This window comes from Bombina bombina, chromosome 8, assembly GCF_027579735.1.
Source record: "Bombina bombina isolate aBomBom1 chromosome 8, aBomBom1.pri, whole genome shotgun sequence".
Classification (NCBI taxonomy): Eukaryota; Metazoa; Chordata; class Amphibia; order Anura; family Bombinatoridae; genus Bombina; species Bombina bombina.
Genome location: NC_069506.1, coordinates 291750624 through 291764921, shown reverse-complemented (window position 1 = coordinate 291764921; position 14298 = coordinate 291750624). Strand labels below are relative to the sequence as shown.

The following is a 14298-nucleotide window of genomic DNA, read 5'->3' as shown; positions in this document are numbered from 1 at the left end:
CCCAGGTCCTATTAGCAAAATGTATTGAATGTGACCTTACAAGGTCAGACACTGCTGCTTTATATGGATGATAAACAGAAAACTGTATCCCTATTAAATGGTTATTGTAACAGAGCAAAGTTAGATGGTTAATAAAATAAAATATAGTTAAATGGTTAATGCCATGAAGCACAGTTAAATGGTTAATGCCATGAAGCACAGTTAAATGGTTAATAAAATAAAGCATAGTTAAATGGTTAATGGCATGAAGCACAGTTTAATGGTTGATAAAATGAAGCACAGTTAAATGGTTAATAAAATAAAGCACAGTTAAAGTGAAAGTCAATCCTAGCATTTGTGAAATGCTAGGATTGACTATTTAAACAAATAAAGGGGACTTTCATTCATGAAGTATAAGACACTTTGTGTAGAATGCTCCTTTATTTGTTTCAATCGATCACCTTTCTTAGCTGCTACAGCAGCCCATGGCAAAAAAAAATATTTTTCTAAGAGGTGACGTTTTCACCTCTTAGCGAACAGCAGTGCAATAAATTCGGCTCCCATGGCCGCCAAGCCGTATTTACTGCACGGTTATTGGCTAAGAGGTAAAAACGTCACCTCTCAAGCCAAAGAGCGATCTGCCATGGGCTGTTGTAGCAGCTAAGAACAGTGATTGCTTGAAACAAATAAAGGAGCTTTCTACATGAAGTATCTTATACTTCATGAATGAAAGTCCCCTTTATTTGTTTCAATAGTCAATCCTAGCGTTTCATAAACGCTAGGGTTGACTTTCACTTTAAATGGGTAATGTAATGAAGCAGATAAATGAGGCAAAATAAATAATTGTGCAATACATTGTTTGATTGTTTTTTAAACTGTATTTTATCTTAGCTGATTGCACTATAGGCCCTTGAGTACACTTCTCATTGACAAGTGGTGGTGAAGGTTTCACTATATGAGGAGCAAACAACTACTAATTGCAGAGAGGCAATTTCATCCTTTTTCCAGTTAAAAGCAACAGGGCAATAATAAATGCTCTAACACACTTCATGTCCCTTTAACACAAACCCTAGTCATATCTCAGACACTAACACAGACCCTAGTCATGGCTGTGACACTAACACAGACCCTAGTCATAGCTGTGACACTAACACAGACCCTAGTCATAGCTGTGACACTAACACAGACCCTAGTCATAGCTGTGACACTAACACAGACCCTAGTCATAGCTGTGACACTAACACAAACGCTAGCCATAGCTGTGACACTAACACAAACCATAGCCATAGCTGTGACACTAACACAAACCCTAGTCATAGCTCTGACACTAACACAAACTCTAGTCATAGCTTTGACACTAACACAAACCGTAGTCATAGCTATGACACTAACACAAACCCTAGTCATAGCTGTGACACTAACACAAACCCTAGTCATAGCTCTGACACTAACACAAACCCTAATAATAGCTGTGACACTAACACAAACCCTAATAATAGCTGTGACACTAACACAAACCCTAACACAAACCCTAGTCATAGCTCTGACACCAACACAAACCCTAGTCATAGCTCTGACACCAACACAAACCCTAGTCATAGCTCTGACACCAACACAAACCCTAGTCATAGCTCTGACACCAACACAAACCCTAGTCATAGCTCTGACACCAACACAAACCCTAGTCATAGCTCTGACACCAACACAAACCCTAATTATATCTGTGACACTAACACAAACCCTAGTCATAGCTCTGACACTAACACAAACTGTAGTCATAGCTGTGACACTAACACAAACCCTAGTCATAGCTCTGACACCAACACAAACCCTAGTCATAGCTCTGACACTAACACAACCCCTAATTATATCTGTGACACTAACACAAACCCTAGTCATAGCTCTGACACTAACACAAACCCTAGTCATAGCTCTGACACTAACACAAACCCTAGTCATAGCTCTGACACTAACACAAACCCTAGTCATAGCTCTGACACTAACACAAACCCTAGTCATAGCTCTGACACCAACACAAACCCTAGTCATAGCTCTGACACCAACACAAACCCTAGTCATAGCTCTGACACTAACACAAACTGTAGTCATAGCTGTGACACTAACACAAACCCTAGTCATAGCTCTGACACGAACACAAACCCTAATAATAGCTGTGACACTAAAACAAACCCTAACACAAATCCTAGTCATAGCTCTGACACCCACACAAACCCTAGTCATAGCTCTGACACTAACACAACCCCTAATTATAGCTGTGACACTAAAACAAACCCTAGTCATAGCTCTGACACCCACACAAACCCTAGTCATAGCTGTGACACTAACACAAACCCTAGTCATAGCTCTGACACTAACACAAACCATAATAATAGCTGTGACATTAACACAAACCCTAACACAAACCCTAGTCATAGCTCTGACACCCACACAAACCCTAGTCATAGCTCTGACACTAACACAAACCGTAGTCATAGCTGTGACACTAACACAAACCGTAGTCATAGCTGTGACACTAACACAAACCGTAGTCATAGCTGTGACACTAACACAAACCCTAGCCATAGCTATGACACTAACACAAACCCTAGTCATAGCTCTGATACTAACACAAACCCTAGCCATAGCTGTGACACTAACACAAACCCTAGTCATAGCTGTGACACTAACACAAACCGTAGTCATAGCTGTGACACTAACACAAACCCAAGTCATAGCTGTGACACTAACACAAACCCTAATAATAGATGTGACACTAAAACAAACCCTAACACAAACCCTAGTCATAGCTCTGACACCCACACAAACCCTAGTCATAGCTCTGACACTAACACAACCCCTAGTCATAGCTCTGACACTAACACAACCCCTAGTCATAGCTGTGACACTAAAACAAACCCTAGTCATAGCTCTGACACTAACACAAACCCTAATAATAGCTGTGACACAAACACAAACCCTAACACAAACCCTAGTCATAGCTCTGACACCCACACAAACCCTAGTCATAGCTCTGACACTAACACAACCCCTAATTATAGCTGTGACACTAACACAAACCCTAGTCATAGCTCTAACACTAACACAAACATTAGTCATAGCTGTGACACTAACACAAACCCTAGTCATAGCTGTGACACTAACATAAACCCTAGTCATAGCTGTGACACTAACACAAACCCTAGTCATAGCTCTGACACTAACACAAACCCTAGTCATAGCACTGACACTAACACAAACCCTAGTCATAGCTGTGACACTAACACAAACCGTAGTCATAGCTCTGACACTAACACAAACCCTAATAATAGCTGTGACACTAACACAAACCCTAACACAAACCCTAGTCATAGCTGTGACACTAACACAAACCCTAGTTAAAGCTCTGACACTAACACAAACCATAATAATAGCTGTGACACTAACACAAACCCTAACACAAACCCTAGTCATAGCTCTGACACCCACACAACCCCTAATTATAGCTGTGACACTAACATAAACCCTAGTCATAGCTCTGACACTAACACAAACCCTAGTCGTAGCTGTGACACTAACACAAACCCTAATAATAGCTGTGACACTAACACAAACCCTAACACAAACCCTAGTCATAGCTCTGACACCCACACAAACACCCTAGTCATAGCTCTGACACTAACACAACCCCTAATTATAGCTGTGACACTAACACAAACCCTAGTCATAGCTCTGACACCCACACAAACCCTAGTCATAGCTCTGACACCCACACAAACCCTAGTCACAGCTGTGACACTAACACAAACCCTAGTCATAGCTGTGACACTAACACAAACCCTAGTTAAAGCTCTGACACTAGCACAAACCATAATAATAGCTGTGACACTAACACAAACCCTAACACAACCCCTAGTCATAGCTGTGACACTAAAACAAACCCTAGTCATAGCTCTGACACTAACACAAACCATAGTCATAGCTGTGACACTAACATAAACCCTAGTCATAGCTGTGACACCAACACAAACCCTAGTCATAGCTGTGACACTAACACAAACCCTAGTCATAGCTCTGACACTAACACAAACCCTAGTCATAGCTGTGACACTAACACAAACCCTAGTCATAGCTCTGACACTAACACAAACCGTAGTCATAGCTGTGACACTAACATAAACCCTAGTCATAGCTGTGACACCAACACAAACCCTAGTCATAGCTGTGACACTAACACAAACCCTAGTCATAGCTGTGACACCAACACAAACCCTAGTCATAGCTGTGACACCAACACAAACCCTAGTCATAGCTGTGACACTAACACAAACCCTAGTCATAGCTCTGACACTAACACAAACCCTAGTCATAGCTGTGACACTAACACAAGCCCTAGTCATAGCTGTGACACTAACACAAGCCCTAGTCATAGCTGTGACACTAACACAAACCCTAGTCATAGCTGTGACACTAACACAAACCCTAGTCATAGCTGTGACACCAACACAAACCCTAGTCATAGCTGTGACACTAACACAAACCCTAGTCATAGCTCTGACACTAACACAAACCCTAGTCATAGCTGTGACACTAACACAAACCCTAGTCATAGCTGTGACACTAACACAAACCCTAGTCATAGCTGTGACACTAACACAAAAATGATGTCAAAACTAGACTTTTATGATTCAAATATAGTATATAAAGTTAAATAACTTTCCTATGTACTTCTATTATCTAAATTGCTTTGTTCTCTTTGTATCCTTTGTTAATACCCAGGTAGGCTCAGGAGCAACAATGCACTACTGGGTGTACATATATGCCTCCTGTTATTGGCTCACCTGATGTGTTCAGCTAGCTTCCAGTTGTGCAAACTTATACTCTATGTGTATCAGAATCATGAAAGCAAAATTTTGGGTTTTGTGTCCCTTTATAGGGTAGGTTCAGGCGCTTGTATATGACGGGGGGGGGGGGGGGCTACGGGTGACAGCCTATTAAACAGTTTTGGAAAGTGCATTGTAATCCTATTTACTTTCTGTCCCTTTAAGCTACTGCAGACTGTCTTCAGACACTCACCTTCTGCACTTGGATTCTTAAGCAAATTGTGTTTAAAATGACAGATATAGTACAACATTTTCCAGTCCGGAGGATCTTTTATACATTTCTTTGAGATGTATCCCTGACGCAGACATTTTCTTTTCCAGAGAATGGAGGAGTCAATAATGTCTTTCCATTGCGTACAGACAAGCCTACAGCGCAGCACAAGGTCGTTGCACGATAAATGGTAAAGCACTTCCATCAGGGTGTCTTCAGGAAGATCACAGATGCTGAGCATCTTGTGCTGAATTCAGGCACTGTAGGAAAACAGAAACTCAATGTGATACATGGGAGGTATGCCCTATACATGGGAGGTATGCCCTATACATGGGAGGTATTATTATTTATTATTATCATCAGGTATTTGTAGAGCTCCAACATATTCTGCAGCACTAAGTATTTCCCAATATGTAGGAAGTATTCCTTATACATGGGAGTTATTCCCTATGCATGGGAGGTATTGCCAATATGTAGGAAGTATTCTTTATACATGGGAGGTATTCCTTTTATATGGGAGGTATTCCTTACAAAGTATAAAGGGAATTTGCTTGGAAATGGGACATTATGTGCTCAATAAAACATTCTGTTATGTCTAGAGAACCATAATGTTATTTTTTCTAGCAGACAAGTTCCTCTCTTAAAATATATATATAAATTTATGTCTGTATTGCCAGGTGATCACTGTGGTAAATAACGTAGTTTTGTCTTGTTCGAGGAAGTGACAAATTATGAAGATTTTTTTAAAGCGACATGAAACCCAAAAGGTTTCTTTTATGATTAAAATAGAGCAAACCATTTTTTCCAGTTTAATTCTATTACCTAATTTGCTTTATTCTCTTGGTATCCTTTTTTAAAGGATCTGTGATTCACTACTCGGAGCTAGCTGAAAGCCTATTACAAGAGGAATTTATGTACAGCCCCCAATCAGCAGCTTCTAAGCCTACCTAGGTATACTTTTCAACAAAGAATACAAAGAGAACTTAACAAATTAGAAAGTTGCTGCTCTATCTAAATCATGAAAAACATTTTGGGTTTTATTCCCTTTAAAATGGAAATAACAGGATTTGTCCAAAGACTGGATGTGGGAGTGAATGAAAGATCTGTGTTAGGAGTGACCCCAAGACATCGGCATGAGGGTCTTTCATTCACTGCTCGCAGCTAGTCTTTGGCCAGTTCATGCACCTACAGAAGACAGAGTACGCATACACCTAGTTATAGGGACATGATCACACAATGGCAGCTACCTTATCTGAGGGCTGACGCTGGCATTCATTTAGCATACAGGCACTGAGCATCTGATCGGAGATCTCACATCAGCATTAGCTGGTACATTGGGAGCTACAGACATAATTATCTGGTCTGAGGCTGACACAGACATATAGGGCCAGATTACAAGTGGAGCATTATTTAATGGTCCCACTCAAGCGCTAACTGCCCTCGAATTATGAGTTGAAAGTAAACTTTTTTCACTCGGGAACTAACCCAACAAGCATAAAAAGCTGAACTTACAATATTGCGTGCAAAATAACCTATTTCCCCATAGAAGTCTATGGAACAATAAAAAGTGGAAAAAAGGGGGGCGGAGCTTGCCAAGATACCGGGTGGCTGCACTTAAGAATAGCTCCGTGGACCAGGTGCCAAATAGTGCATATTTCCAGTTTTCTTTACCCTTCTACCCTCAGCCACATCATCCCTACATTCGTACCCACTTTGGCAAAGGGGCTGAAAAGAAGAAGATTGCACAGAGTACAAACTACAAACTTTTCAGTGACACCCTCAGTAGCGGGAGAATTTCGGCTTTTCGCTGGACCCAGTTTGGCGCCAAACTTCTGATATCTATTAGATCTCCCCCTTAACCACCACTCCTACCTAATTGAGCTACATTTGTCTGCCTCACTCTACCTAAGTCCGGAGATAGTGAGATCCCTGATCAACGAAGACAGAAGAAAAACTGCAGCATAGGACTGTGAATGCTCCGACGGGACTCCATCATGCTGTTGGCGTATAACCCATAGTTAATGGGACCTGGAGGACAGGTCGCGCCGTAACAACCTCCGGATATGTGGTATCCCTGAAGACGTCGGAACCCCAGACCTCTCCAAATACCTACTGGATCTATTCTGTTAACTTCTGGGCCCCATAAAAGATCAAGAAGCTACTATGGATAGAGCCCACCGGGCCATCCGCCCGAGAAATTCATCCTCAGGATCACCAAGAGACGTAATAGGCTACACTAATACTCCTTTAAAGGATTCTCAGAGCATTGTTCCAGAATAAAAACCTAAAAGATCCTTTCCAAACCATCCAAATGTTCCCAGACCTCTCAACGCACACCTTATCCAGGAGGTGTTCCTTTCAACAGGTTACCCAATGTCTTCGCCAGAATAATATAAAATATCGCTGGGGATTTCCTGTCAAGCTCTATTTTCAAATAGAGGACCGCTCCTACTCCATCTCCACGCCAGACCAGGAGACCAAGCTCTTACAGTCCTTAAAACTACTTAACCCTCCAAATCAACCGAAAGATCCTACTAATAATCCAGAGAAACTCAATGCTCCAGCATGGCACCCCCTACCACAAACTTTCAGCTACCAAACTAAGAGGAAAGATATTCCGCTATCTAATGATGACACCTGATTTTTGGAGTTGCAAGTTTGATACAGTACAATGCGTCTATTAGACACTATGCTCTTTTCCTTTCCTCTCGTTCCCCCCAGGCATTATCTTACTCCCTCTCAATAAATGAGGATATACCCATTGCTCTCATCTTACTTGGACTATTTTGACAGAACTATGGACATTTGGTAACGTCATAGTGTCTACTCACCTCAGGGACGAGCACAATATCTTATCTCCTCCACACATTTGTTAGAAGATACCAATGTAAATGTTATGGAGACTCCCTTCTACTTCAGACCTTTCTGTAACTGTACCCTTCATGAGGCCCTCATAACACAATGCACTACTTAAATTGTTCTTTGTATTGGGTTGTTTGTTTTTACATGTTTATTTGCTATGTTATACTATAAGAACATATTTTACCTGTGATACTGCCGTTTTCCTTTTCTTGCACTAATGTATACTATATTGAAGTCAGATACTCTCCTATCCCCCCTCCCATTTCAACTAGGATCATAGAACAGATTCACTCCAGGTGGAGATCCCTCCCCTCCTCCCCCCTGCACCCCCTCCACCTCACTTAGTCAGTAGCTTTTACTCCTACTCGGCTTGTCTCTCCGAGTCTTTTCCTTTCACTAAAGCATTCACCTATATAAATTTCTTAACCCCAGTTTTGTATAGACCCCCACCATAAACATATAACATCCAGTGCACCCCCAAGAGCACTGCATATAAATTCCATTTTGAACTCCGCCCCCTCCATCTCCTCAACTATTTTCGAATGGCTCTCGTCCGCTGAACTCCCCCCCCCCCAGCTCTTTTATTACTTAACATTCTCCATTATTTGAACTATCTACTCTTGTAGTTTGATTTACATTTATTCCCCTTGTTTTTTTTTTGTTTTTTTTTTTCTCTCCTTTCCTCGCTCCTCCCGATCATGGCACAAATACGTTTTTGACACTCAACTCTCAGGGCCTTAACTCCCCTACTAAGTGTAGCCTCCTACTGAATATGCTCCAACGCTCCAGAGTAGATGTATCTTATATTCAAGAGACGCATTGGTTAACAAACACAGATTTCCCACAATGCTAAAAGAAGTTTCCAGTAGTAATTGCCGCCCCCTATATATTCAAATATAGAGGGGTTGCGATCCTTATTAACTCCCTTCTCATATACGAACCTATATTCATAGAACAGGATCCACAAGCCAGATTTATAATCCTGGTTTGCAGATTAAACAACAAACTAGTTACCCTTGTAAATGCCTATGTCCCTAATACGAGACAAATTAAGTTCCTTAGATAACTTTTGAGCTCAGTGTCAGCAGTCAAGCAGGGGGAACTGATATTTGGAGGAGACTTCAATTTAATATGGGACCCTTGGTTAGACAGAATGGGACCTAAGATTTCCCTATCTGAGAGATCTATTCACCCCTCTCTGTTTCAATTTCAAAAATTGTTTAATCAATATGACTTATACGATGTCTGGAGAGCCCTCCACCCTACAGACAAAGAGTTCACGTTCTACTCCCCCTACATAAATCCTACAATCACATAGATTTTTTCTTTCTAAGCTCCCGCGCCTTGGATCATGTCACTTATGCCAGGATATCTCCTGTGTCATGGTCTGACCACGATTCCCTGTTAATAACAATAGGCCCTCACCTCTCACACATTCACCCCCCCCCTCATGGCGACTTAAAGGGACAGTCAACACCAGAATTTTTGTTGTTTAAAAAGATAGATAATCCCTTTATTACCCATTCCCCAGTTTTTTGCAAAACCAACACTGTCATATTAATACACTTTTTACTTCTGTGACTAACTTGTATCTAAGCATCTTCTGACCACCCCTAATCACATGACTTTTAGTTATTTTGCATATAGTTGCATTTTAGCCAATTAGTGCAGTGTCTGCCACTAGCCACAGACGTGATCACAATGCTATCTATATGGCTTACATGAGCTTGCTCTCCCCTGCTGTGAAAAGTAAATAAAATAGGGGCGGTCTTCAAGGGCTTAGAAATTATCATATGCACCTTCCTAGGTTTGCTTTCAACTAGAATACCAAGAGAACAAAGCAAAATTGTTGATAAAAGTAAATTGGAAAGTTGTTTAAAATTGCATGCCCTATTTGAAAAATGAAAGTTTTTTTTGGACTTGACTGTCCCTTTAAAGACTTTTTAGTCACCCACCCCACTCTTCAACTAGAAACTCAAGAGGCTATTTCTGATTTTCTCACCCTAAACGACACATCACATGTTACCTCAGAGGTCTTATGGGCCTCACTTAAGGCTTTTCTTAGGGGACACTACATTGCTAAAGCATCACAACTACAGAGAACACGGGGAGAATTACTGGCTTCACTAAACTGTCGACTTAGATCCCTCAGAATCCAACTCTCTAATTCCTACTCTGCGACACTTAACTCTCAACTCACAGTAGTAGTACGACAGATCAGAACACTTGAATTCCAGAAAACACAAACCAATCTTGAAAAACTTAAACAGATATACTACTATAAAAGTAATAAGGCCTCCTCACTCTTAGCAACGAAACTCAGGAACCGGGCAGCTCAGAGTAAAATAACTCGCATAAACACAAAATATGGTCCGGTGTCTTCCCCGAGAGAGATTGGAGAGGCCTTTAAGGAATTTTACTCCAAACTCTACAACTTAGAGGCTAGCGAACCTAACCAATTACTTTCCTTAGTAGAAATCCGCTCATTCCGGAAATCTTAAAGCCTCCCTTCTCTACCCCAAGAAACAGCGTAGGATCTTATTGCCCCGATTACGCTTGACGAAGTGCGCTTTAGTATAAAAGAACTTAAAGTAGTAAAATCCCCGGGCCCAGACGGCTTCACTGGACAATTCTACAAAACCTTCGACCCCATTATCGCCCCCATCTTATGTAGAACCTTTAACGAAGTGAAGCATAACGGGTGCTTCCGCAAAGAATATTTAGAAGCCACAATCACTACCATCCTCAAACCAGGCAAAGATTCATCAGATTGCGGGAGTTGTCACCCCATCTCATTGCTTAATTTAGATACCAAATTATACGCCAAAATCATAGCTCGTCGCCTGGCTAAGATAGTCCCAATCTTGGTCCATCCCGATCAGGTGGGCTTTATCCCCCAGAGAGAGGGTCCAGACGCTACGAGACGGGTATTGGACATCTTGCTTGAGGCAGCTAAGACGGATGTGCCTCTGCTTGCCCTGTCATTAGACGCCGAAAAGGCCTTTGACAGGGTGAGCTGGGAATACTTATGGGAGATGCAGCGAACATTTATGCTTCCAAATGAATTTATATTCGCGATACAGGCCCTATACTCCAATCCGTCAGCTAAAGTCAAGGGTGTGGGTTTCCAGTCTGGCCTTTTTGAGATCTCCAATGGGACTAGACAGGGGTGCCCCCTTTCACCGCTCTTATTTGCCCTCTCCATAGAGCCAGTAGCGCAAGCCATTAGATTGGATCCAGCCATCTCAGGTGTCCCTATTCTCGAGACTCAACATAAAATCAAGATCTTTAGTCGACCATGGCGAGGCCTTTTCTGAGTGGAACATGTCCTGTGAAACCGCTGTATGGTCTTGCTCATCGTGCTGCAGCTCAGTTTCAGGATCTTGGCAATCTTCTTATAGCCTAGGCCATCTTTATGTAGAGCAATAAAAAAAAATTTCAGATCCTCAGAGAGTTCTTTGCCATGAGGTGTGTATGAGAGAGTGTGAGAGTGATAACACAAAATTTAACACAAATGCTCCCCATTCACACCTGAGACCTTGTAACACTAACAAGTCACATGACACCGGGAGGGGAAAATAGCTCATTGGGCCCAATTTGGACATTTCCACTTAGGGGTGTACTCACTTTTTTTGCCAACAGTTTAGACATTAATGGCTGTGTATTGAGTTATTTTGAAGGGACAGCAAATTTACACTGTTATACAGCTGTACACTCACTACTTTACATTGTAGCGAAGTATCATTTCTTCAGTGTTGTCATATGAAAAGATATAATAAAATATTTATAAAAATGTGAGGGGTGTACTCACTTTTGTGAGATACTGTATACATCTATATATACGCACACGTTTTTATATATATATATATATATATATATATATATATATATATATATATATATATATATATATATATATATATATATATATATATCCTAAATGCTATGTGCAGAACATTGGAATGTGAAATATTTACAGTAAATACACAGTATAACACTATTAAATATGAATATTGCATAAATATGTTTTCATCTACTTAACTGCAATGCACTTATACTGTATATATGTCTTACTTCTATTATCTCATTTGTTTGTTCTCTTGGTATCCTTTGTTGAAAAGCCTACCTAGGTAGGCTCAGGAGCTGCTGATTGGTGACTGCACATATACGTATTGGCTCACCCAATGTGAGAATTAGATCCCAGTAATGCAATGCTGCTGCTTCAATAAAGAATACCAAACAAATTAGATAACTGAATTGGAAAGTTGTTTAAATCTGTAACGTCTTTCTGAATCATGAAAGAAAAATATTAGAGTTCATGTCCCTTTAAATGACTTAGCTCCCAGTAAACAAGATGTGTACAATTAATAGTATTCCATAATTACTGACAAAAATCCCCAAGCAACTGTGACATTATATAAAACAAATTTCTTCTTGCCGTGCAAGTCTGCAGGTGGTCCAGCATCCAAACCGCACTCACTTCCCAATGTTATTCTGTGCAAAGGAGGATCTCGATACTGTAACAAGTTTTGAATCGGATGTGCACCAAATTGAAAATACTCACAAGAGACATTAAACCCCCAAATTTTCTTTCATGATTCAGATAGAACAATTTTAAACAACTTTCCAATTCACTTCTATTATCTAATTGGCTTCACTCTCTTAGTTTCATTTGTTGAAAAGTATATCTAGGTAGGCTCATGAGCTGAGAGCTAGCTGCGGATTAGTGGCTGCACATTTTTACCTCTTGTCATTGGCTCACCCATGTGTTAAGCAAGCTCCCAGTAGAGCAAATAAAAACAAAGCTGTATCATGTTAAGACTCAAGCAAAAGACTGTAAATGCAGCTACTATTGGTTAGATTTCAGAATCTTGTAAACCAACAATGAGATCGCATCAGTGAAACTAAAGAGTTAAATGACACCATCCATATACGAGTTAATTGGTTCTGCTGTCCTCGATGAGGGAAACATTTTTGATATAAACTAAGGCTCTAGGTTGATTCCTTGATACAAGTAAACAATCTGGCCCCACAAAGTACAGTGCAGAAAACAACACCGGAATCACCGCTGTGATGAATATGTGATACAGTCTATAAGTACCAATATGGGGATAGATATGAAACTTTTCAAACTCTGTGTTATCCCCTAAATGCCTTCTCTGCACAAATAGACCCTCAATAGAAGTGTAGAGACTAATATAAAAACAGTAGATTTGCATAAACATCAAATACATGATAGCAAGACAATGCAATAGCCCTTAGTCTGAACTTCAAATGAGTAGTACATTTTTGTTCATATACATTTCAGTTATGTCTATTTCCACTACGTACCATGTGACAGCCATCAGCCAATCACACATGCATATATGTATATTCTGTGAATTCCTGCACATGCTCAGTAGAAGCGGGTGAATAAAAAAGTGTAAATATAAAAAGACTGTGGACATTTTGCTAATGGAAGTAAATTGGAAAGTTGTTTAAAATTGCTGCTCTATCTGAATAAAAAAAGTTTTATTTTTGACTTGAATGTCCCTTTAATATACGACGTGCCAATAATAAAGTAAAAATCCAGAATTTATTGCATCAGTTATAAATCACCAGATGTGCACACACTACTCAGGACAGATAGTGGCTGTAATTTCCTACCTCACCCGGATACACAGCTGTGCAGAATTCTCCCCGAGTTAGCTACTCATTAACCCTTGCAATATTAAATTATACATAGATAAAAAATAAGAGCAAAGTAAAAAAGACATCATAAGTAATCTGCATTTAACAGCACTTTACATGTTTAAGGGACAAAGCAGTATTTTGAAACAATTGCTATTAATGTTTCAATTTAACAAATGGCCATGTGTGTACAATACAAATGGCTTAAACAGACTTAATAGGACTGAATTACTAGCAGGAAAGAGATATTAAGGAGCATTTACAATACCATAAGCAGGAACTGTCCACCTTACTGATGAAGTGAAAAAAGGAAGTACTACAAATTACCCAGAAGGAAACCGGTCACTCCCCTTACTACTGACAGCATCATGTGGGAGTGGCAGTGCAGTGCCAATATCAAAGGTTTCTGCTGTACACAGTGCCAAGCCTACATCAAACCATCTGTAATGTGCTGCACGAGCAGTTTATAAACTCTCCTGCAGCCAATCACAGAGAGGAACATCTTCAAAGGTTAATAATACCATAGATTACTTAAGCATATAGATTGGCACATTACACCACTAAACACCCACCCATAAACTGCCTTATGTAAATGGTACTTTTTATTGCTTAAAGGGACAGTATACTGTAAAATAGTTTTCACTTAAATATGTTTCCAATGACTGTAAAACCAGCAGCAGAGTAAAAAACAGATGA

General features: G+C 40.3%; 1 protein-coding gene across 2 annotated transcripts in view; it reads right to left on the bottom strand.

Annotated features, from left to right (window-relative positions):
* The window catches only part of LOC128639200 (F-box only protein 44), a 60181-nt gene extending 46262 nt beyond the window's left edge, over positions 1–13919 (bottom strand). Inside the window, exons 1-2 of one of the 2 annotated variants that reach the window (XM_053691454.1) lie at positions 13871–13919; positions 5053–5330 (exon numbers count right to left, since the gene is read on the bottom strand). In XM_053691454.1, the coding sequence (XP_053547429.1) occupies positions 5053–5311 (259 nt within the window). In that variant the 5' untranslated portion in view covers positions 5312–5330; positions 13871–13919. Of the gene's footprint in view, positions 1–5052; positions 5331–13865 lie in introns of both variants that reach the window. The other variant, XM_053691455.1, reaches the window with a different exon arrangement.
* Positions 13920–14298: the final 379 nt, after the last annotated feature.